The sequence below is a fragment of the Rhipicephalus sanguineus genome, chromosome 1 (assembly GCF_013339695.2).
Source record: "Rhipicephalus sanguineus isolate Rsan-2018 chromosome 1, BIME_Rsan_1.4, whole genome shotgun sequence".
Lineage (NCBI taxonomy): Eukaryota > Metazoa > Arthropoda > Arachnida > Ixodida > Ixodidae > Rhipicephalus > Rhipicephalus sanguineus.
In genome coordinates, this window is record NC_051176.1 from 170,509,741 (window position 1) to 170,534,342 (window position 24,602).

At 47.5% G+C, this 24,602-nt stretch overlaps 1 protein-coding gene across 2 annotated transcripts in view; it reads right to left on the reverse strand.

The window, feature by feature from the left end:
* Positions 1–990: 990 nt before the first annotated feature.
* Positions 991–24,602, reverse strand: part of LOC119402170 (calcium-activated potassium channel slowpoke) — a 189,056-nt gene continuing 165,444 nt past the window's right edge. For both annotated transcript variants that reach the window (XM_049417707.1, XM_049417706.1), the window contains 9 exons: positions 23,992–24,081; positions 16,968–17,136; positions 15,842–16,066; positions 15,218–15,401; positions 14,131–14,232; positions 13,881–14,011; positions 12,539–12,733; positions 7,467–7,634; positions 991–6,344 (listed from right to left, as the gene is read on the reverse strand). In XM_049417707.1, the coding sequence (XP_049273664.1) occupies positions 6,264–6,344; positions 7,467–7,634; positions 12,539–12,733; positions 13,881–14,011; positions 14,131–14,232; positions 15,218–15,401; positions 15,842–16,066; positions 16,968–17,136; positions 23,992–24,081 (1,345 nt within the window). In that variant the 3' untranslated portion in view covers positions 991–6,263. The remainder of the gene's footprint in view (positions 6,345–7,466; positions 7,635–12,538; positions 12,734–13,880; positions 14,012–14,130; positions 14,233–15,217; positions 15,402–15,841; positions 16,067–16,967; positions 17,137–23,991; positions 24,082–24,602) is intronic.

The following is a 24,602-nucleotide window of genomic DNA, read 5'->3' on the forward strand; positions in this document are numbered from 1 at the left end:
AAAGGAGAATAGCCGATTACGCGGCGAACCTAGTGGTCAGAGATTTTAGCATTATCATCTGTTCAAAGTTTCTCTGTATTTCAAGATTTCCAAAATGATTTACTCAGAACTGAGAAAGAAGGCGTCCGAGCCTGGATACTCACGTTACCTGAAAAAGCCTCGAGTTATTTTGAAACTCAGTGCTGCTTCAGTAACATTTTAGTAAGTTGTTGCGACTGAAAGATATCGTGTTAATTAAGTTTCGAAATACCTTTAGGCACTCTATTTAAGAAAAAAGACCAAGACTTAGCTGAGCTGAGGCAAAAGCGCTAATACGCTCAAGGCAGCGGAGCTTGTCGCAACTTAATTAAATATGGCGCTAATTAGGGCGCAGTTAAAAAGTAGCAGAAAGGGGAAAAAACGAATGTTTCAATCTACTAAACCGTTAATGATGGCCTGTCAATTAAACGTGCAGGGGTTAGCTGTCCCAAGAGCTCGGCACCGAGAGTGTAAAGAGAGAAAGAAAAATCTGCGCGTTGTACTTATGAACGCAGCAGCTACAGAGGACTCGGTTGCATGTCTACGTATGATGTGAAATATACGCAAGCACAGTGCGCTAAGGGGGAAAGTGGGAGGGCGGGGAAGGGGGGGGGGAATAAATTTTGCCGCTCCAGCGCACACTTTGTCCGCGAAAGGGACATCTTTATGAAATGTTGACGGCCGTCTTACGGAGCTCACGCGGTGTTCTGTTTACGCCTGGCGCGTGTATCCCGGCAGGCACGTAGTACACAGTGACCGAATGCATTCTCTCTGCTGGCTTTCTATTCCTTCTTGCGAATGGCGCAACACATATTTAGTGCTGCGTGGGAGGCTTGTTTCGGAGCGCGGGGCGGGTGCTCGCGGGGCGGGAAGTGCCGGTCCAGGTGTGAAGCAAGCTCTAATATGTTGCTTCCAACAAAGGCACACAGACACGCACAGAAATAAATCATAATGCTGTACAATCATGCAAAATGACGACGGTAAACCAACATTTATTGCGAGTACAACTTAAGACAAGTACAGTGAAGGAGCAACAAAACGGCATGAGGCTGCAAGTGTACTATAGAGGTACATCGAATGCAAGAGAGAGAGACGCAGACAGCACATGAAAGGAAAGATGCAGAGTGATAGTGTGAAAGAATAATTACAGGAGAGACGTTGCTATCGCGTAAGTTCTTTACAAGAAGAAGAAACGAAACAAAACTGTAGAGGCGAGGACATCGAGAGAGAAGTGTGGTAAGTGGCAGACATGTGGCTGAAAAAACTTGAGGCCATTGCGTGCACAATGTGTTCTCCACCTGACTGGGCCGGTGTCCTCGTGTGCAAAGGCTGACCTAAGTTCCCAATTGCTGGTGTTGGGAATCCAAGTCGAGCCTGTGGTGGTGGTGGTGGTGGTGGTGTAGGCTTTAACGCAGTGAAAGGACAAACTCAAACAAATGCACAACACACCATCTAGCACACAAACATGGGAAAATGCTTCCTTTCATGTTTATGCACTCATTATCACATGCACCGTCAATGCAGCATCGCACAGTGGTCTATACTATATGCATACGCTTGGTTCTGTGACGCACTCTCAGACGCGCACAAAGCGCCAGTTGGTTCGAATTGGGCCGCTAAGTTTGGCGGAAATGCCCTGTTTCCGCTTCTGTGAAGGGATCTTAATTGGTGGTGCTAAACAGAAGCGGAACCGGGGTTCGGTTCGTTGTCAAATCTCTCTTTTCCACCTCGTGAACAAAAGTGAAGGGTCCCAGTGCAATGATAGGTATTAAACGCGTGAAAAATGCGGTTGGTGCCCAGTCAGGTGAAGACAGCTTACGTGCTTCGCATCTCAAAGGGGACGCATGTCTGCTACTTACGATAATAATAAAAAAAAGAGAGAAGAGGAAAAGAGAGAGATTTCACAACTGATTTGGCGCTCTCTCTCTTTTGTTTTCGTGGTCAAAGTGCGTCACAGTCACAAAGTAGTTTTCAGGCCACCATACTTGGTGTGGTATGCTTATGTACACTTCTGAGAGCTGCAGGTCTGAAGTAGCGAACGAGAGCTAAGCCAAGCGGGCCCCGAGTAGAACGGGGTTCAACGTTAAACACTACGTAGACCCGCCGGCAAGGTGTGAGAAAAAGAGCAAGAGAAACGGGGAACATTCACACTGACATACACACCACGACTCTAGAAAACAAAGGCGAGGCAGCATGCTACAGCGGCACACAACAGGCAAACAACCAACCAACAAACAACGGCAACAACAACACGAAGAAAAAAAAAGATTGTGACTCACAAACATTTAAATGCAGATGTTTATTATGCTCGTGGGAGAAACATTTACAAGATGAGTAATCGAGCTAACATTTTTGGGCCTTGCAGTTTAGTGGGGAAACAAATTTAAGCGGGCACTGGTAATCCTCGGGCTGAGAAACAAACATCAGTAAAGTGAGAACCCTCTGGCCTAAAACGAAATGAACAGAATTAAGTACTGTCCCGAGCATATTGTATTCAGTGATCGTTACTTCCCCGCCGCCTAATAAACGTCTGTGCGGAGAGCGCCCGAAGGGAGATTGAAACACACGCAACTGAAGACAGGATGCTCCTAGTAGTCTGCGCTCGGTGCCTGTAGCTGTCAGTCAGCAGGCACGCACAATTGGTGGTCTCTGTCGCTGCAATGCACTTAACTGCAATAGTCGATGCCCATTATATTTAGCCACGCAATGATGGCCCTCGATATACATGCATGTGCGCACGCACACACGGCACGGCGGTAATAATGACCTCATAGACTATAACGCCTTGTTCGTGATCGCAACAATAGCAGCGCCAGATAACGGACAATTGACGGTCGTTCTGCGCCCTAACCACAATCGGGCACTGCTATGAGAGGTAAGCTCGATGGAGGTAAATGGTGCCTACGTCATCGCACTGCGCTTCAAGGCGCCGCGTAGCTAATCGTGAGAACAGCGTGTGGTGCGCATAAGTCGCCGACCGTTGATTAAATACAATGAAAAGAACCAACGTGTGTCTTTCGTTTGTTTTTCTTGGCTCAAGATATCGATGTCGACAAGGCTTCGTAGACGAAACTAAATTTCAGTTATCGGCCACCACAGTCGTGTTTGAAGGCGTTATGCTGCTACACAGCGTGAAGAGTAGTTCACCATAAATAAGCTATAAGCATAAGACCGCCAATCTTGAACTGATACGACTGTTGGTGACCGTTAGCATCGGGACGCCTTTTTCGGCCTTTATCCGCGACAACTCGGAGTGTTCAGTGTCTGCGGATGCGACTTGTCTACGTTACAATGCTTCCCAGGACAGAAAAAAAAAATAGAATATGGTGCGATTTTTTTTTTCTACAGCGTCACTGCCGCTGGAGAACTCCGTAATTCGTGAATTGCAGTGACACTCAGGTATACAGTTACACTTCATGGGCCGCGCGTTCGTTGAGTGCATTCCGGTATACTGTCAAAACTTCGCGCTTCCTCACTGACAAAATCATTTTGCGCAGTCAGTATTGGCCCTCGAATTTGCGGGGTGATGTCGCGAATTTGAATATTCGTTGATTCACTTGCATGACGACCCCTCGATCACGATGCCTCGCCGAGTGATGGAGCGTCTCTGTGCAGCGGGGCTGTTGCACGCGGTGACATACTCTCGGGAAGAGATAACGCGTGTGCGCGGAGGCTTAAGGAAAAAAGGAATGACAAATAAACGAGGCTTCGGGGTCGCCGCCGTCTCTTCACTATTCAAGTGGCCACAACGCCTGCGATTCACTACGCTTTAACTATTCAAGACGCTGACGTATACTTATCGCATCAAGCTCACTGCGTCACAGCAGATAACGACGAAGCAACAATGCTGTGAAAGCGAACACGTGTGCACGACAGGCAATGCGTCACCAGGTTCCATTTAAAAAACAACGAAATGCCGTCTGTGGGCAGTTGTAGTCAACCGACAATTCCTTTAAGCTTACATGCAGCAGCAGCAGCAACAGCAGAAGCAGCAGCAGATAGGCCACCAACGTCCAGTGCACACGCATGATAAAGTAACAAAGGTAATGGCAACAAAATACCGCTGGCTCAGTTTTAGCAAGCAAAATCTCCACAAAGTTAGCCAAGAGTGAGCATGCACACACAGGTGAAATCGGTTAGCCCAAGTAGTGGAAAATGAAGGCGCCACAAACACGGCGCAGAAAACGACACAAAGCACACAAATTAAATATATAGAGAAAGCGACCCTTGCTGCTCAAGTTTTGACACACTGTCAACGAGAAGTCTGCGCGATTCCTGGCGCCACAACTCCTCGCTTCACAAAGTTCCGAACGACTTTCCGCTGGGGCATCCACGCGACGGGATAAATGAGCCCCCTCGTGTGTAATGAGAATAAAAAAGAGTTTGCAACATAGTTTCGTTCAATGAAAAATCACAACATGCATGGATTGTCTAGTGTCTGTGTTTATACCGCAGAGACATGTTCTGTCTTTTTCAGCGCTGCGCTGCGCAGTGCCCTACGCAGCTACTGATAGGAAATGACTTGCCCCTCACGTACCCTCCCTCGCAGCAACAACGAGGAAAAAAAAAAGTAGAGTGAAACGTCAGCAGCCTTTTTTTAAGTTTTTTTTTTCGTGTTGGGGATTTTATTTCGAGGCGGAAAGGGGGAGCCCAAATCGAATGTCCCGATTGCAACGGGGGACGGTCGCTGAGATGGCCAGCGAAAACCACGCATTGACCGTTCAAACTCCACGGCCGGCGGCCTCCGGAGCGGTGCTGGCAAGAGCCACTCGAGTATCTACGCTTTGTTGTACATTCAGTTGGTCGTTGGCCGTGCACGCCGCCCGTCCGCGGGAGGGGGGCTTGCTGAGTGGAGCACTGCGTCGTAGTAACTACACAGTATAGCACGTGATCTCGTCGGTGTGACCTTGAGCTAACATTGATGCGAACGTGAAACCGAAGGTTGAAAAATGTAAGGCTCCATGGAGAAAAAACAGACCACAGTCACCGAGTGACGCCTCTCGCTTCGGGCCGAATGCACACCCGGGTCAAGGCCCGCTGCCGTGCTTATGTACACTTCTATACACAAAAAGTTATGTTACACATTGTTAAGCTTCCATCATAGTGTTCAGCATTAACTTGCTCACTTTACAACACTACTGTACAGCACGTGCTTCCGCTTGGAAACAATGCAACTAAACAGATTTCAACAATCTTTGACTCGTACATAAAATATGAACCCTTTCGTACAAAGAGCGTGACGCCGCGGTCGCGTCAGGACGTATGTCAAATGTACAAGCTTTTAACACAAAACAAACACTTGTTGTATTGCAGAGAGTCGGGAACAGAGCAGGACAGAGAAGTAGACATGCAGAGCGAGTGTTGAAACGAGACGTTCGTCCCAAGTCTTGTTTCATGTGTGCTGCGAAAGCAGCGTTGCACTTTGCACGTTTTCAGGCATTTCCAATGCATTCGTTAACCGTGTAGCGACCTCAACAGACGACCCTTGAGTTTTCCTCCTGTGTGCATGCGTGTGTATGTGTGTGTGTGTGTGTGAATGTGTGTGCATTGCCTGGCATCGCGAACGATGGGCACTGCCGACACCACGTGCTGCGTAGTGTGTCCGCTTCATTAAGTGGCGAATTGCGTGAGATGCCCCTAGGTTCCTAGAAGATACTTTGAAGATACCTGCCCCCTTGTGCCGCCGGCGACGAGTGACAAGGAAGCAGCGGGCCTGACAGGTTTCTGTCAGCTTTGCATGTTGTCGTATAAGATTCTTTGTTTCTGGTACTCTCGGGGAACACCTGCAGAGTTCGGGGCGGCCTTTCTTTGCCCTGGGAGGCCCTTACGCAGTTCGATCAAGAGGCCGAAGGCCCACTCGCGGCTGCCCAGAGCTCGCACGCGGCAGGTTCCTCCACAGGGCTGCTTAAGATTTTCGTTGTTCCAAAGTCGACAGCTCGAAAGAAAAGGAACAGAGAGAAGCCTCCCCCACAGTGTAATGCCTAACTAAGCTACAAGGCCACTTCTGTGCGTCATTCGGGGCATCAATGAGAAAGCCAAGAAAAGCCCCCACTTCAGAAGCCTCTGCAACGAGTGCTCCTCTAGGATATGTGCGCGGCGTTCGCTGTAGTGTGCAGTTTGGGTGTACGGTGTCTCTTTGTCCCATCTCCGTCCACACCGTGGGAGGCAAGCAGCAGGGTAGTAGAGTGTTGTCTGTTTTAGATGAAGGAGTAAGGCCCGTCAGTCAAAGCGCTACACAGCAGGAGTCAAGAGTTGTCGTCCTTTGGCTCCTCGGCCCGGTTGGGCTTGTACTCTAGCCCGGGGTCAAACTGCAGCAGGACGAACACCTGCAGGAACAAAAGAGATATTTCGAGCACCACCGCGTCATGTGTCGCGTTCAGTCGTTTATGTGAGCAGGCGTCCCCTATCTCCTTCTCACGTTAGCTTATCGTGTAATCTTACTTTTAGAGAGCTGCTCATGGTTGGCGGTTTATCGTCTACGTGGTCATGAAGTTCTCTCTCTCTCTCTCTCTCTCTCTCTCTCTCTCTATATATATATATATATATATATATATATATATATATATATATATATATATATATATATATATATATATATATAACAAGTTACACGCCCGTAAAGTGTGTAGCGTTTTTAGCACGAGCGTAAATCATTTAAAAACACAGTGTGATCAATGTCTTCGATATAGCACGTACGAGACCAGACGAGCGCCGTGGCATCACGCTATAGAGGACTGGCAACCCATATAATTGTGATGCTTCAGATTCAGATTTTGTGCCCCGGGGTTCGGCAGGTGAAACATTAGACCACTGACGCGTTGGTACGGACTTGATCGTTAACGTGTTGTATCGGAGGCGCTTATATGAGCAAGACAGCCAGTGATCGGACAGAATAAAAAGGCTTGCCGTTATAAATATAGTCAGTCGAATATCTTAGGCACGTTGGGAACGTTAAGTATGCCTGAAGCTGGAATAACGCTGCTTTGACAGGTGTTAATTTTGCTACATGCCCTGCAGTAAGCATATGCCGAAGCGCGCACTCCGTTCACCGAATGTGTAGTGATTGGCAGCTCGTGGCGTCACCAATTCTTTGACACTCTGTCGCAGCTGCCATCGTAAAAGTGGCGACGAGTGTCACAAATAAATACGAAAGGCCACAGGGCTGCCACTAGAAGTTCGCAAAAGTCGACTGAATGAGAAACTAGTAAAATTACGATGCTCGCCTGCCGAGTCTAGCTCCTTTCGCCAATCGAATGTAGTACTTCTACGCTTCATTGGCGGAAAAGTTTCTTGCACGAAACTTTTGATCAGCCCGCGATCGCGCCTTCTTTTATTTTTGTGGGTTTTTCTTTTCTTTTCATCAGCCGACTGTTATACTTTGCCTTGCGAACGTAACTTCTGTGGGAGACCTTGGGCCTACTCACCAGATCACCGAGGCGGCTACTCACCATGTCCGTCGGCAGCAGGGTGAAGTCTGCAGGGGGGTTGGTGATGACATACCGTTTCGAGGACGCCTCGCCAGAGGAGCTCGTGTCCCGAAACCTGTACAGGCCCACGCAGAGCATTCCGTAGCTCCTCAGAGCCGCTACGAAGAGGTCGCCGTATTTGCCGCCCTCCTGCGACGCCCAGAGTATTTTCACGTCATGGGAGAGGCAGTGCAACGCTTTCGTATGGTTATAGCTCTGTTGAAGTTGTAACTTATAAGCTACTCCAAGATACTTCAGAAATAAGGAACACTTGGTGCACTGGCGGATCCAAATGGTGAGCCTTGTGTGTAAGGTAATGTAACGGTAAAAAAGTATTTTATTGTGGCAGAACAGTGCAGAAAACGGGACGAAGAGCACACAGAACACAGCGCTGACTATCAACTGGTTTCTTTATTGGAAAGAGAATATATAGGCAGGCGAACAATGACGAACGAAAAAGCGAAAAATGGCAGAAACGCTATCGAGTGACTCGGCCGGCCGGCATAACTATCAATTTAGATAAGGGTTTACATCCTGCAGGGTAGAGCAGATTTCATGGATGACAGATGACAAATGACAAGCGGTTTTCATGCAGTGTGTTGTCTCAACGCGAAGCGGTGAGAGCCCAGCATGTAGAAGGGCATACGAGCCGTTTGGTGATGTCTGCGAGACAGCGCTCGGGACCGCGCCTTTATGGTCAAAGCTCACACTTGCTGCTCGAGCGACGCAGCACCCCCCTCCCCCTGGCGCAGCGTTTCCTCTCTGCTTGAGGAACAATCAACGGCAGGCCTCGCCCGCGGGATTGTGTTACCGCATGCGCCCTCCGTGCGACGTAAATGGCCCGCTCGTTTCGTCTCTGCTTCAGCCGCGTTCGTCGCCCCCGCTCGCGTGCTTATTCCGCCGATAGAAAATACGATGCCCGGGGTGATGTTATCGATTTGGACTTTATACGGAACACGACGGAGACAGCAAAAACCAGTCTAGAGTGTCTATGTAATTGCTATCGCAATAAAAACGAATTGGGGCAGCTACGCACTAGTGGTGCGAAGACTCTGGCAACAGCGGATCTGGTGGCCCCACCCTCATATCATTCCTAGCCCTCGCTTTCCTTTCCCACATCCTTGCCCTACCGTAGGATACATGACTACATGCTTAGGACAGCAGCGCTCACAAAAAGGACAAAGAACAGAAACGCGATATACACGGCTATGCTAGGATTTACCCTCCCATCATCCTTTCCCCCCCTCCTTACCATCACTTCCCTTTCACACTCCCTTCTATCCTCCTCACCTTCACTTCCCTTAGCCCCCCCTTGCCACGAATGGCTATGCTATGCTTTCTTTCTCTCCCTTTTTCTTTACATATCTATATTTCTTTCTCTCGCTCCGTTTCTCTTTCCTTCTGTCTTTCATTCTTTATATCTTTTTCTCGTTCTCTCATATCACAAACGCTTGTTCTGCAGCCGTGCTTGGATAACCGAGTGGTTACGATGCTCACCTTCGGACCGCGGGTACCCGGGTTCGAATCCAGCTTCGCCAAGAAATTTTATTCATTCTAATTCGTCTCCTCTCTACTTCTCATCTCCTCCTCTTTTCCTTCCTCCTTTCCACTTCGCCGAGCAGTTTTCGCTTCACGCTCGCCTCCCTCCTCCTCCCGACTCCTTGCTTGAGCACTCCTCGTTTCATTAGGCTTCACTCACTCCCACCCCGGGCTCCAACCTCCTTCTCCATCGCTCTCCTTTGCTCCGCTGTCTCCAGGAAAGAGCGGTCCCTCCTCCTCGCACTGCGGACAGGCTCCGTCTGGCCTGCTGAGCGCCGGCACCGCCTCCGCGGTGCGCCCTCGCCCCTCTGCAGTGACTGCGGAGAGAGGGAAACCGTGGCGCATCTCTTCCTTTCCTGCTCCGCCCTCTCCACCCACCGCGAAGCGCTCGCTCGTGCCTTCAAGCAGCTAGGACTTCCGTCTGCCACGGTGGATGATATTCTGCACCCGGTAGGATCAGCCCATCGCGTGCGCCCTGCCCTGCGCGCGGTCCTCAACTACATCGAGACCGCGCAACTGGCCGACCGTCTTCTCTGAACCACGCCGACCAAGCCCCCAACAAACGGAACTTCCGTGTTTTTTTCTCTTCCCCCAGTCATGTGTTTAACGCGTGTTCCCTTTTTTTTTCTTCTTTTCCCCCTCTCCCCCCAGTGATGTGTTTAACTCCCCCAGGCCTCCTCCTCCACTCTAACTCTAACTTCTCCTATACTTTTCTCCCCTTTCCCCCCAGGTGTCGCGGTTGTGGTGTCCTCGCCTGAGAGACAGTTACTGCGTCATTTACCCCCACTATTCACCTAATTTTCCCAATTAAAGAATCTCTTCTCTCCCTCTGATGTCCTCGCTTTCTCTCGCACCTGCCGTACTCGGTAGCGGGACTTGCCCAATTCCTGTGGCGCACACCCGCCCAAGTTTCATCGAACGGAACGGCCCAACCTCAAGCTTAAGCAGCGCCGCTGTTAAAATGCGTATTGTGAATATTTCCCGACTGCGGTTACATTCGCAGACTGCATAATAAAAACATGCTCACTGCAGTAGAGAAACGGTTTTATGACCCCAACGCAGGCGTGTATCCAAATTTAGGTGATCTTTTATACAATTTATTGTACGCTTCCTGACTTTGAAATTATTCTGCGAACCAAGCAAAACTGCTAGTCGGCCTAGTTGGAACGAATGCATCTTTTAGCACTTTTGCGCTCGTTTGTTGCGTGCTAAAGAGCTAAAAGAAGGTATTCTGCGAAATTAGATGAAAAACGGTGTTTCTGTATTAATAAAACTACGGCTTACAGTTTGGGGGGGGGGGGGGTGCTATCACCCCCTGTAAAGTTGTTTGCGCCTCATGGCGCACGCGCGTCTCGCGGATAGGCCGCAGTAGCCGCAGCGGCGGTCGAGCAAGCAGTGGCGCTGTGCTCGCGCGCGTTAGGGTTAGCGCGGTGGCGCCGGCAGCGCCGCCGCGGAGAAGTTAAAGTGTTCTGTGGTTGGGCCGGCGCATAGAAACAGCAACGAGCCTCTTTTTGGGGTTTGGCGGCGTGGTGGATGGACGTCTCCCGCGGAGGGTCCGTGGGGGACGATACCGGGGGTCGTTTCCCTCGGGCCCCTCGTGGTGAGTCGTGCATCGGCGAGGCCGCATGAGCGGTGCATTATATGTCTTATGTTGTCTTGAGTGTGTGTTATGTTTTCCGGGTATTCATTGTCATTGTATAAGGTTTTAGCGTGTTACTAGTTTGTATTAGATTTTGCTGGCGAGCTCGCCGTATGTAAAAGAGGTTAATAAATGTACACGTGTTGGTTTGCACGACCCCGTGAACTGTCTCCGTGTGTTCCGAGAGCGGCGATATCTCTCAGACCCCACAAGTTCTGAATATTCAACAAGACAGTATCTCTTGATGTTGTGGTGCGTTGCTTCTAAAATCCAGCATAGCTCCAGATTAGGGTTTTCCCTTGAATCGACGTTAAGAGTCAAAATGCCATATCGACAAGAAATCAAACTTGTGTAGATGATATTTTTCGTCTATACAGTTGAACCCCTCAATTACGAAAGCCATCAAGAACGAAATTCTCGTGGCAACGAAGAAATCTGGCATCCCCTGCGAACGTCCATAGAGTTCAATGCATTTTGTCCCTTTCGACAGCGAATAGATTTTAAAAAGCACTCCCGCAATAACGAAAGTTTCAGGTAGTGATCCGCAACATCTTTTTCAACCCATCAGCTAGTTGGGAAACCAGAAGTTTCAAAATGCCGGAGACGGAAGCGGGAGTTTCTTCTGCAAGCAGCGATGACCTGCAGCCTCTGGCTGAAGCACGGGACGCGCTTCGTCGTGTCGATGGGGCGATACCAGACGCTGTTGAACTGCACGACTTTTTGTCTGCTCGCACCAGCCTAATCGAGCATGAAGTGTTCAACGACGACACTATCATCATAAGTGTGCGCAAAGAATATGCGAGTGACGATAAGAGTGAGGAAAGCAACAAAACGCAAGCTAGGCAAGTAAGTTCGCGCGAACTTCTCGATGCTTTTGACATCATTCGCACTTTCCTCGGCGCCCACGACGACGATAAAGCTATGCAAAGTTTACTAAGCTGCGAGGCTCGAGTCGCCATGCTCCTTCAAAGCAACGTGTAACAAGGCAAGATCAGCGACTTCTATAAATAAATTTTGGGTGCGAAGTAACCGGTGTGCCTGTTTTTCTGTTTTCGCGACAACGAACAAAAATCGCTTCCCCGGCGATTTCGTTATTGAGCGGTTCGAATGTATTACGAGAGAGAGGGAGAGAAAACAATAACAGGGAGGTCATCCAGACTCAAGTTTTGTGTAGTGCCCCTCGTAGGGGCAAATGAGGTAATGACATGAGGAAAAAAAAAAATGAAGAAGAAATCCCGAAAGCACGAGGAAGCAGTGGTACTCTACACGTCGTGTGGTAGTGGCTCAGCAGATATAGCATTCTACTCCTGAGTGCGAGGCCGCGGGTTCGACTCCCAGCTACGTCGCATTTAGACAGGGTAGAAATGGAAACAAAAAGCCGCTCGTGTGCTTGGATTCACCCCCTTATTAACAGCGAAGCTGTTCTACCACGGCGTAAAGTGTGTGAGCGTGCTCGAAAACTATCATCACCATCATGAACGGGTGTGTGCCACAGGATATGGGCAGATCCAACTACTCACCGCTACGGCGTGGCCTGTAATAACCCTGAGAACGAGTACAGAGAGAGAGAGAGAGAGAGAGAGAAACAGAGACGGAAAGAAAGATATAAAGAAAGAGAACGAGAAAAATTCTTGCCGAAACAAAATTATTCACGAGGCGGGATTCGAGCCCGCGTACACTCGATCTAAAGGCGAGCGTCCTAACCACTCGGCTATCTAGGCACGCTAGCAGAGCATAGTATAGAATAGTGTAGCAATGGGGTGGGAAAGGGGAGTGAGAAATGTACCACGCGCTAGTGAGTGAAGAAATGGACCACGCGCTGGTCTCAGGTGGATCCGTCCAGTCAAAGGAGGTGTGCCGAGATGTGGCCACTTACCCCAAACTGAGCCAGGGGTCCATCGTAGAGGGAGATCTGCCCAACTCTGCACCGGTCCCTGTTGGCTAAGGACTCTGGTGTGCTGTAGCCTCCACGAAGGCCCGCCCCCTCGGCCAGGATCAACTCCAGCTCAGGGGTTGCGCCACCCGTAATCAGTGACCGTATCAAGGTCAGCGCGTTCGCGTTGAAGTACGTCTGTCGCAGAAAAAAGGATAGACAAAAAGAGACTCGTCACCAGTCTTTTGAAAACATTAATAATCAGAAGGACACAGGGTCTTTCTTTGACCGAATATATTTCATACGCGAATTGTTGACGTTTTATGTTTTCTTGTGTGGCTTGATTCCTCGGGATGTGTCAAGTTCGAAGTATGTATCAACGCCTTTACGTGTTAAAGGGGTGGTGCCACCAAATTTGCGGCTTGCGCGTTCTTTGCTGTAAGCATTTCCTATAGCTCCGGGAAGCATGACGCACGCACCAAGATTCATGTATTCTAGCTAAATAATTTAATATCGCCTTTTGATGTTGACAACTTTCGGTTTCGGTTTCTGGGCGCCGAGGTTGGGCAGTGACGTAGAAGTGTAGGAGGCGCAGTCACGTGACCACACAAGGCTGTGACGCACTAGCCAAGAAGCGATCGAAACTCGGCGAGTGATGTAGCAACCGATGCTTCGCCGCTATTATAGTGAACTAGAATATATTCTAGTTCACTACAGCCGGTACGTACGTTGCGGAAGTGGCGGAGGTCCGGAGGTCACTCACATTACTACAGTAGATTTGGTGTGACGTCACTACAACTTTCGTTGCCCATCCTACAGATCTACGTCAGTGTTGGCGCGCTAGCGATGGGTTTCGCTCGGGAGAATGGGCATTTAGGTACACTTTGGAAGTGAATTAAAATATATTCTAAACGTTTGCTGTGTCCGACACTTCGTGTGGAGTGTCCTTGCATACAGAGGAAACCCACAACAGGCTTGTTAGAGCCTCGAAATTTGATGGCACCACCCCTTTAAGAATAAACCACTCCGCGCAAATCTCGTTAAAAAACTGAGATAGACGAAACGTGCAACGTATGTCGGCTGGCTTTTGTGTACATTCTTTTTTTGTTGTAACCGTAGTAAAATTAAAACAGACGCCGATTGTCAATGTATGAGAACAAGGCCAAGTTTTTGTAACGCTTCATTTCATTTTTTGTCTTCTCACGCGTTTAATCAGACGGCTATAATTCCAGTTAAAGCACGTCGAGTCACGTCCGAGCCAATCACCGAGGCGAAAAGTTCGAAAAGTGGAACGCATTGACGGAAAATACATCCGCAAGAATTCACTTAGCGAACAATTACTCACAGTGCTCATTAATGAGTCGAGCACGCTAACAGCAAAAGCGGTACCGCAGGCAAAGGGTTGCGTTAGGTAGAGCTCTGTGTCTGGATCATCATCGTCGTCCTGGTCCAGAAACTGTACATTTGTGTCATTCACTGCACGAACAAAGAAATGCAACACTACAGTAGCGACCAAAACAAAGATACCGGCTTTAGAAGATAAGAAAATATATTCGCATGGCAAAGCGGAAATGAATGCCCTCCGGCCAACCTACCGAGCTCAGTGATTAGAGGCACATTGGCACCATACACAGAGCCTCGTCGTTGCATCACAATGGGACTACCCAGTGGGGAGAATCCCTCAGCACCATTGGGATCTACAGAAACGGAGAGGATGATTAGAATGCATGTGGGCAAGCTCAGTTCCCAGATTCAATAAGTTCCCAGATTTCCCAGTGCTATGATCTGTCAGATCGAATTGCCAGCTGGCTAACTCATTCGCAAGTCCTGTCACCAGCTTGAGGGGTTCTATTCGAGCCAGCGATGGAGGGAGCCTTGAGACACAATGCAATAAGTTTCCCTCCCTCCTTTTCAATCACGTCAGTTCTTTCAAAATATTGAGAAACATTTACAACATTTCTCGTATGTTTCAAAACGCAGTAGGGGCAAGTAACAAAAAGCATGTTCAATAACCAAAATATTTGTGTTCTTTCTGCTTGCGCAACAGCCTCGGAGAGGTGACTACGTTTAGTATTTTTGAACGAATGATGTGCTTAGTGAATGTCCACAAAAGACTACAATGACGGGGCACACAAAAGGTGCGATTCTGACTAGTTTACCAGACTATATTGCAGACTGAGGTCACCTAACTATCCATGTTGATATTTTTGTTTGCTTCCAGTAATCCGCGTAACCTTACTCCTTTGAACTCATGCGGCGATGTTTCGTTTCGTGCAGATGAAGCAGCCGTCATAAATTCGCTTCTCCGAAGGTGCATTTAAGCCTCGAAAGTATGGTGTAACATGACAGGATGACGTGCTTATGGTCACTGGCTTCGCGTGGCATGAAAGCAGTGGGGAAAAACATGCAGAGGAGCTTTGCTCAGGAGGTAAAAACGCAACGTGAAAAACACAGCATGAGTTGAAATGAATGGAATGGTCGTATATCACAAACAAAAGGCAAACCATGTTAACGCCAAGCCATTTTGTAAGCTCTTATACTCTAGAACAGCATAGCTACAAAAGCAAAGCAAAACAAAACAGCTAAAGCGTCGACGTCACCACCGACGTCACCACCGACGTCACCAGGTTATCTAAGTGAAAACAACGTGCAGTATACGTAAAAAAAGAATGGACAACTTACTGTGAGTAAGGACACCTATGGTATCATCAAAGGTCATAGCCTTGATGTTGAGCGAGGCTAGTATAGCCTCTTTGTCAGCCAGCGTGGGATCATCGCTGCTGGGGATCTTTGCAGATAATATCACACACATGTCGCAAAGGTTGATGTTTACCGCTCGCAAGTCCGCTCGACTCAAGGGGGAGCCCTGCGAATGACAGAATACGCCGGCTCTTAGCCGATTGCTCCGTAGAGGCAAAATAAAGCGGTCATTACAATAATACCATGCTTCCAAGTTTGATAAAGGGAAGAAACACAGAAGAACGCCCACCGCAAAGGGAAGGTTTAAAAAAACTTCCATTACGGAAGCTACGTTCACGCACAAGTGGCTCGACGAGGCGAGCTTTTGAATCCGTTTTAGTACGCGGCCTCACCTAGCGTACGCAGGGTAAAGGATAAGACGCAGATTGCGCGGATAAGACGTTTTGCGCAACGAATGTTAGCTCGTTTACAAGGGTTTCAGTTAAACTAGACATGGAAAATCAACGATATAATCAGGGGCCCAGTGGTGGTTCTTCGTTTGTTAGAACCATATGAAGTGGACAAAAACTAAATGAACGGGACATGTATAAGGAGTTGACGACTTACGTTAAGGACAGATATTTTCGGCAGGTTCTGAAGCATCTTCCACTCCCTCCTCAGGTAGTCCACATTGCCGACAATGACAACATGCTTGAGTTCGTGGTAGTGAAAGTTGCTGGCACGAAGTGGCATTACTAAGTTACGCAACCCTATTAGTGGAGAATCGGGATCAGCAAACAAACACACAACCACATGGCCGTTGAGCACAGTCATTGCCGCCTGGTTTCGATCCTGCAATAAGAACAAAAGAAAGAGAGAGAGAGAAAAGAAGGCCGGCAAGCATTCTTTGTAAGACCTAATACTTTGCTACCACACGCTTTTGTTCGTGCGGTGTAGTATATTTAATAAACAGTCAAACACACGTGGGCACTAAAGCTGTTAAAATTACCTTTTGTTTTATGCATACACGCTCTTGCATCTGCATTTTGAAACCTCTGCTGTGCATGGCTGTTTTAGTCGAACTTGTACAACAGTTCCTTGATGCATGTCGAAAGGGGTCGTCCAAAGTTCCCAGGCCGCTATTCCATGCAATCCTATGGCAGCGTGGCCTGGAAACTTTTGACCACCTCTGTACACTTACGCAGCTACAGTAGCCGTTACTTTCATGCAACCAAAAGCTTACAAGATAACTTGTCGTTACAATCAATCGTCGCGTTTATTGAGTTCATAAATACTCTTGTAAACTGGAATACGATTTTCTCGCACCTTGAATGCCAGAGAGATATTAGTGTGCCTGATGTTTATCGTCTAGCGTGTCCACCACTAATCTTCGTGCTCGTGCCTTTGCATGGGCCATCTATTTTTCTTCCCTGGCAGTGAGTGCGAAACTGGTGACTATCCAGTAATATAGAAGTAAGCAGTGTGTATGCTGGCGTCGTTACGGGTGTAGCTCGCCAAAAGCCGCTTTCGGACGTAAACAAGGAGCGCCTACATTGCTGTCCACGAACTGGGCCTGAAGGGGGGCGATGTAGTCTATCACCTCTAATTTTGACAATAACATAACGGCATTCTCTCGTTCCGTAAAATTCACTGCAGTGGTTTGCTAAGCTACACTTAGCGCCCTCTTTCCGCCCAGGTGTCCAGGGCAGGTTACCTGCCAGAATACGCACAGCAGGTGCAGCGAGGCACGTACCAGTATGCAGTCCTCGATGGGGCGTGCCGAGCACCAGTGGAACATTCCAGTGGAGTCGTACTTCATTTCGGTCTTCTCGAAATCTTTCGCCTGATCGTCAGACAGGCCCACTGGGAAGGGCTTCTCGTTCTGCGAGTTCCCGGTGCCATTGGTTCCCCGGCTCGTGGGCCTGTGTGGCGGGAAAAGTGAGAGAAAAGGGCGCCCACAGAGAACGGGCCTCTGCAGTTCCAGCTCACGACGAAAAGGGGCGCCCGAGGGGGCACAGGGTGCGGAACATTGTCAAAGAAAGCCATAATAGTTAGAATTCAAGCAACCAATACTTATAGTACTACTGTTGACGAGGTGGGGATATTCACTTAGAGAATCACTAACAGTCATCTATTCTGTAATGAGGCCCTGCAACACCTTTTATCGATGCGCCTATGTATTGATGGCAGGCAGTAAATTATACGATTTTTTTTTCAGCTGCGCCAAAAATTTTAAATTGCAGCGCTTTAAATAAGCGTGGCCTTGTGTTTGCCATTTAATGTCGAGACTGATAGCCAATGATCAGGTGACCAGTGTCCATATTGACGACAACGTCATTATGAAGAGTTGGGATCTGCGCATGGTGTTTTTCAGAAATCCGCCGCCTGTGTCATTGGGAAATGTTTTTTTTTTTCTGAGTTACGACCCAGTCATGCTTAATAAAAAGAAAGCCGTAAGCTGTGCTCAAAATTGCCAAGAACAACGCATACAGATGTTATTGACAATTTCCCGAGGCCCACACATAATTAAAAAAAAAAACTGTTGTGACGCGCGCGACACGAATGATAATGCGATCACGCAGGTTCAAGTGGGAGAGTGATATGGCGGGAGGACATTGCAAGGTGTTACGAGTGTTTGTGGAAGAAGTGTGCAAGTTTGCTGCTAACAGATTCAGAAAGCACCCTTGTCTAGGGGTACGAGTGACGCTAGGCAGAGTTGATGATAGCATGAGTAAACGCTGTGTCAACCCTCCATCGTTCCGCGACTGCAATCCCAGTGCGGTCCGCTTCTTTTCGAGAGCAGCCGTCGCGCAGTCACGCGCGCGGAATGCGCGAGATGCCCGGATGCGATGTTGCGCTTTGAAAAAAGTGAAACCCGATTAATATAATAATTGTTGCGGTTTAACGTCCCAAAACCAACCCGATTAACCACGCGTAGCCATGTTGCGCACGTTACATTGTATATTTGAACTAAATATTTATCGAAATAATCTCTATGAATCACTGCCGCAGGAAGTCCGCTCTCCGGTCCAAGAAAACCTGCTAATGCTGGATGGTGATAGCGGGTGGTGGAACATTCGTGCATATGGTGACGCTACTGTATCGACAAGCTACGGTGATGTTTGAATGTGTTAAGGGAGGTGTTGCAGGGCCCCTTTATAAACTATAAGAGCGCTGCTTTCGTGAAACAAGAAAATGACTGACCAGCAGCGCAGTTGCGCTGTTTCTTTTCTTTGATACAGACGCTACTAGATTTACGACAATTACACTGAGTGTGATCAGATTGCACGTTTGACAAATATAGAAAAGGAAGAAGAGGAAGAGAAAAAGAGGTATTTGTAACGAGGAAGCGCCGTCTACGCAGACTGACAAAGGGGTTGGTAACAAAGAAGAGAGAGAGACACGGCAGAAAAAGGGAAACACGAATGCCAAGGTAAGTGAAGCACAGAATGACAAAAACAAAGAAGAGAGAAAGAAAGCTTGCGTAATGTATGCACGCCAGTTAGTAACTACAGGCGCACAACTGTACGTTTGCGCGCACAATCATGCCAATAACTGGTAAGAAGGCACAGCAGATACACAGGGATTTCTAGAACTACAGGCTCGTAGCCACGGCGCATCGCGCTCGCTCACGCAAGGCCACAGTACACACGGACTTAAATGTTCACTTCGTTTACACGTCACGTTGAACGAAACTTAACATCCGCTCGCAGAAGAGGCCAGTCACTGCGTGATCACCTTTTACGTCACCGTTTAAATGCCACGGCCAATTGTCGGAGTGGTATCCCAATCGAAGGAAGACTGGAAGGTCTATTTGACACGGAATGTTGTACGCGCTTTCATGCGAGACTATATACTAGTGTATCCTTCGTGTGATTTGTGAAAATGGTGACCGGAGTTCTGGCCCTTCCGCATTTACTAAAATAATACCAGCGCTGATTAGCACTGGTTAGCAATCTTTGCTAGTGTAGGGTATATTATGGATCGTGTTGGCTAATGTATAGAGCCGGAATGGTGGCTCATTCCGGGTTTACAGGTGCCTGATGCTGGTTTCTGTTGGTCAAATACTTTGTAACTCTGACTAAATGACGGCTTTTGTCGACTGTGTTATACAAATATCATCCAGTTGTGTTAGAGCATGCAACGGAGTGAATTTAATGAGATACTCTAAGGTATGATAGTGACTTATGTAGAGAGAGAGAGAGAGAAAGAGATAAAAACTAAGTGAGACAGGGAGGTTAGCCAGGAGAAAGCATCCGGTTTGCTACCCCAATCATCGAACGAGAAAGGAAAAAAAAAAGAAGATAGTGAATGCTTACGTGAATGTCTTTGAGGGAATAACGACAAATTTAACGTGTAGAGACGCATGTTTGCACAAGACGTCAAACTAGAATTTCTTTCTACCGCTAAATTTTTCTATCACGTCGATGCGTGATTATTCATGACTTATTTAGAGACTTGTACAAGCTTGTGTACTTCCTTTTAGCCAGTGCAGGAATTTAATACTAATGCTTCATAATTGCTTGAATTCCGTAGGCTTTTACATCCTGCGACTATAAGGATGCGATAAGCTACCTGTGCTAGTAAATGGAGCGAGGAGTTACATGTATCGCTATCGTTAACCAGGTGTGCTTGGAATACAGGAAGCCCTGTCACCTATTACGGTCCCTCGGTACGTCCCATTGGGAAGCAAATCAAATTCCGGGAAGTTTCGAGTGCCGCAGCCGCCGTGGTGGTACATTGGTTACGGAGCCCGGCTGGAGATCGCATTTCGATGAAGGCGAAATGCTAGAGGCCCGTGCACTTATATTTAGATGCGCGTTAAAATTCCAGATGGTCGAAACTTCCGGAGCCCTCCACTGCGGCGTGCCTCATAATCATATCGAGGTATTGGCACGTAAAACCCCAGCAATTATTATGAAGTTTCGAGTGCCTGGAATGTTTGTTTCTGTAAGCGTATCCGATGTGCCGAGTAGTTCTCGAGATAACATAGCGTAAAACGAGGGAACGAGATGTGAACATCAATGGCAAAGAAATGACGTTTTCGGAATTGTCGCTCAGTGCCATGTCCATAGTGGTTCTAGGACCGAGTGACGTTATGAGGCACCCCAGGTTTGTCAAAATTCCATTGGAAGAAAAATAACTTGTCATCATTTAAATTCGTTATTATGTGGATCTGACACTCGCTAATCGAAAGTCATTCAAACAAATGAGAGCAGCATTATTTAGGGACGAGAAATGAACTTGGTTTGGGAAACAGGCATACTCAAAAGACGTGCTTCTCTTTCAAGTTTTCACTTTTTTTAACGAGCCATGCGTACTTTTTTTGGTATTTTTCTGCTTGCATTTATTATATATAGAAAACGAATATATGAATTCTCCTTTAGAATCCCAACTGTGAGCTTTTTAAATAAAAACAGGTATATTTGATTAAGGCCAAGTGTTTTCGAAAATATCAAGGAGCAGGTGGTAAGGCCATTGCATGCCGTCGCCTCCGGACTGGAGCAATACCAGTCCCGAGGTGTCAGCGTTTTCTATTCACAAGTCGATAACACAAAAAACAGCCGTACAACGCCACAGAACTTAGCGTGCGTCAATTTTTTCTTTGTGTGTTTGAATACATTTTAGTTTGCCTCAAAAAGCGGCGACAAATACCGCCTAATATACGCATAAACCCAATTCAGATGAACAAGTAGCCTCAAGGACGGTCGATTGCCTTCCTATGAGACATGGAACTGATGAACGCCTGGTGACACACCCCTGCTCTCAACGCGTTAGAGGCCCAGGCAGGACGACTGTCGGCCACAGGTTAACCCCGCCTGCTGCAACGGCACCAACCCCACTGAGAAGAACAAGTGTGACTATGCGGTTCAGTGTTTGTTAGTGTTGTGGGCCATCTTGCGCACCAACACAATCTTATCGGCCATCAAGTAACCGGAATTTACGAACTTTCCGTGCGTTAAATGTGCAGAAAGTCACTATATGTGAGCAGGCTGACCTACGTGCCAATTCTCCCACACCCTGACTACCGCGGAGGCCGCTGTAGCAGCAACATTTTAGCGGGTGATAGTGACTCCAATTGTAACTAGGGCATCCGCATGTGTTTACGAAGTGTTCAATATTATTAACTGACGGGTCACTGCATCTCGTGGGCCTAGAACTCAGGGAGGATGGCAATTTGGGCTTGTTGGTATAGCATGATGATTGATGGTAGCGCAGGCTAAGGACAAGGACAAAAGGAAGACACATTCGACACCACACGGCGCTGTGTGTGGTGTCGAATGTGTCTTTCTTTTTTCCTTGTCCTTAGCCGGCGCTACCATCAATTACCCATAACTCAGCCTAAATTCGCTGAAGAAACTAGCTTTGCGTATGTTGCGGCTGGCTGTACCTATGCAGAGTATCTCGTTTGTGGCTGAGCAAAGTCATTGTCAGAAAAACAGGTTCACGCTTGTTCCGAGCGCGGTGAATTGATCTGCTGATGAGCTATTAACGGAAATTTCGAATACTAAAATCAGTCAGAGCCATCACATCGTACTTTCGTTTACCGTTTGGAAAACTGGGGCTGGTTTTGGAACTACAGCGGTTTCCTTGGATCTAGCTCATTGGCGAGCTTGGCTTGATGCACTGCAAAACTGTCGTCGATCGCAAAACTATCACAGACGTTAAAGGCTGATAAGCGAACCGAGAAAAATGAGTAACGCAGCCTGAAAAGACCGATAGATCACAGGTATACGAAGGTGGGCGGCAAAGGTACGTGGTAACGAATCTGAAAGTCGTGCACTGCAGTCGACGTTTCGCTTACGTCAAAGGTAATTACTACTGCTGTAATCCTTGGTAGCGCACAGCGCATTTAGTCAAACCCCAGTTTCCATATTTCCATATTTACAGCAGTAAGGAGACAGATTCTTGATATATATATATATATATATATATATATATATATATATATATATATATATATATATATATATATATATATATATATATATATATATTATATATATATATATATATATATATATATATATATATATATATATATAGCTTCATTCATTTAACGACGAAGCGTACATTTTGTGTGATCAGCCTGCACGGAATGACGCCTTTCTAGGTTAACGCGATTGAAACATACCGTCACCAAACCATCATCAGTAGCGAGCTTATCAATTTGATTTTAACAAGAACGCAGTCTGCACTAACAAGAAATAAGAGATGTTGGTATTTTAGCGACGCTGTCTTACTTTTCCTTCTGTCGTTTCTTGCGCAAGATTTAGCACCAGCCAGAAATTGCTTGCAGAATGACACTTTAGAAAGTTTATATTTTCTGAACGCGTTAAAACGGCCCGCTTGTTGGCCGTAAAAAACAGCCTGCAAGCTTTTTTCATTGAGTGAGTGAAAGCTGTTCTTTGCTTCTGAAGGTGCAGTTTTTCGGAAAGCCACCATAATATACTGCAAAGCATAAGACATATAGTGGCCTGTAGGCTTCGTCCACGGTTTTTAAATAGATAGCTGACAGCGTAAAGATGAAGCTTCACTGCAAGGGGTAGCAATGGAAAGTGGGACTAGAAAAACCTGGGCCGAAATGAATGCGACTAAAGTCGACTCCGGGTTGTCGTACAATGAACCTGACTTTATACTCCTTGCAGTGCTATGCTACAAAGGTTCCTCTCCAGTCATTAGCTATCAGGACCTTCGAGTGCAAAAGGACCTTGTGGATGGTCCACTACACCACTCTCATGGACAACTTTGGCGTGGCTTCCGCACATTTTGGGCTTTAACTAGGGGTGCGCACCTGTGTGCTGTTCTACAAAAGTGTTTATGAAAACTATATTTTCTTTAAGTAACACGACAAAGAAAAGCTAGTGTAAATCACTGTCTGCGACAAAAGGGTAGAACTTCCGGGTTATGCTGCTTGTAGCTTGCAGTGGCAATAGCGTTCAGATTTTTAACCTTTCCGTTCTTTGGCAAACTGTAAGCACAGGCGGCGATGCAAGGTTAGGCGTTTGCTTTCTGAGCATTACATGCAGTGTAGTAGCGCATGCAGCATAGTGAGTGAGACTCCTTTCTGGGGTTTGCAGCTTACTACAGTTACGCTAAACTAAGAGGGAAATACTGTACCGGGTGATATGTGCCAATACCAGAGGCAGGCTCTGTGGTTAAAGTTTCAGGTTGATGGTATAGGTCGTATGGAGAGAAAAAAGGCCGGCAAATCGTTTATGCATAGAAACAATTAAATAACCTATCAATGTAAAAAGCATGCACTACGAGGGCGTGACGTCAACACATGACCTGCGATTTTTCGCGGCTGTGTTCTGTCGCCGCCAGAAATACCTGAAAGCTTGTTAGGACTGTGTCTCGTATACATTTGCGATGTCCATATACACCAAAGTGTCTCTGGCGGTCCAGAAGCAAGCAAAGGTCACACATAAAAATACGCCTCGGAGAATAAGCAAGATGTATATATTGCGCTTTAGGTTTTCTTTTGCTGCAGAGCGTCTACATGTTCACTAGGCGTCTGTCGTGTTCTCGAGTGCAGCCTCTGGGGACCGTAGCGTGAAGAGACCCCAGAAAAGCATTCGGACATTCGACTGGCCGGAGCGGTTGAGTATAAGCATTCATAGCGGGAGCGTCATGCGTGCATCGCTACCTGCACAGTGCACGTACAAGACAAAAAAAATATATATATATATATGGGAAGCAAGGAATGAAGGGGCCAGCTGGGAGAGGCAGTCAAACGAAGGAGAGAGAGAGAGAGAGAGAAAAGGAAAGCATACATGAGCTTTTTGACCTCATAGGCAAGGTGTAAGCCAGCAAACATGTCGGGCGCAGCCGTCCGCGTGACGTGGGAAGTGTCAGAGACAGGACTGCAAAGAGAGGGGAACATACACAAAAATCTGCTGTGAGGTGGCCGCGAGTGCGTTCGTACAAGGCTGCGCGCGGCGTGGCTGCTACATACACACACACGCGCGCGCGCAGTGCGAGTGGGTGCATGTACACGCTCGCTTCAATCACCCAACGGCCACTACGAGAAAAAAGAGTGCATCCCAGTGAGGAGAAACAAAGAGAAAACGAAGCGAGCGGAGCTACCCCCCTTCCCCGCCATTTGTCGCGCCTACTCACACACACGCAAGTGAGAGTGAAAGTGAACGAGTGAGTGAGTGAGAGTGTGTGGAGAGACGCTCGTGCCGAGAGGTGCGCAAGTTTGAGAAAGGAACGGAAAATAAAAAGTCGAGTGTTCGAGAAAGCGGATGCTGCTGATGCGGTGATTTGAAGATAGACGTGCTTCAAGGCATGTGAGAGCGCCCAGTTTGTTTCGGTACCTTTTCTGCACACCTTTGCGCCGGGAAAGAAATGTGCCTGAAAAGTACCCATGAAAAGGAAAAGA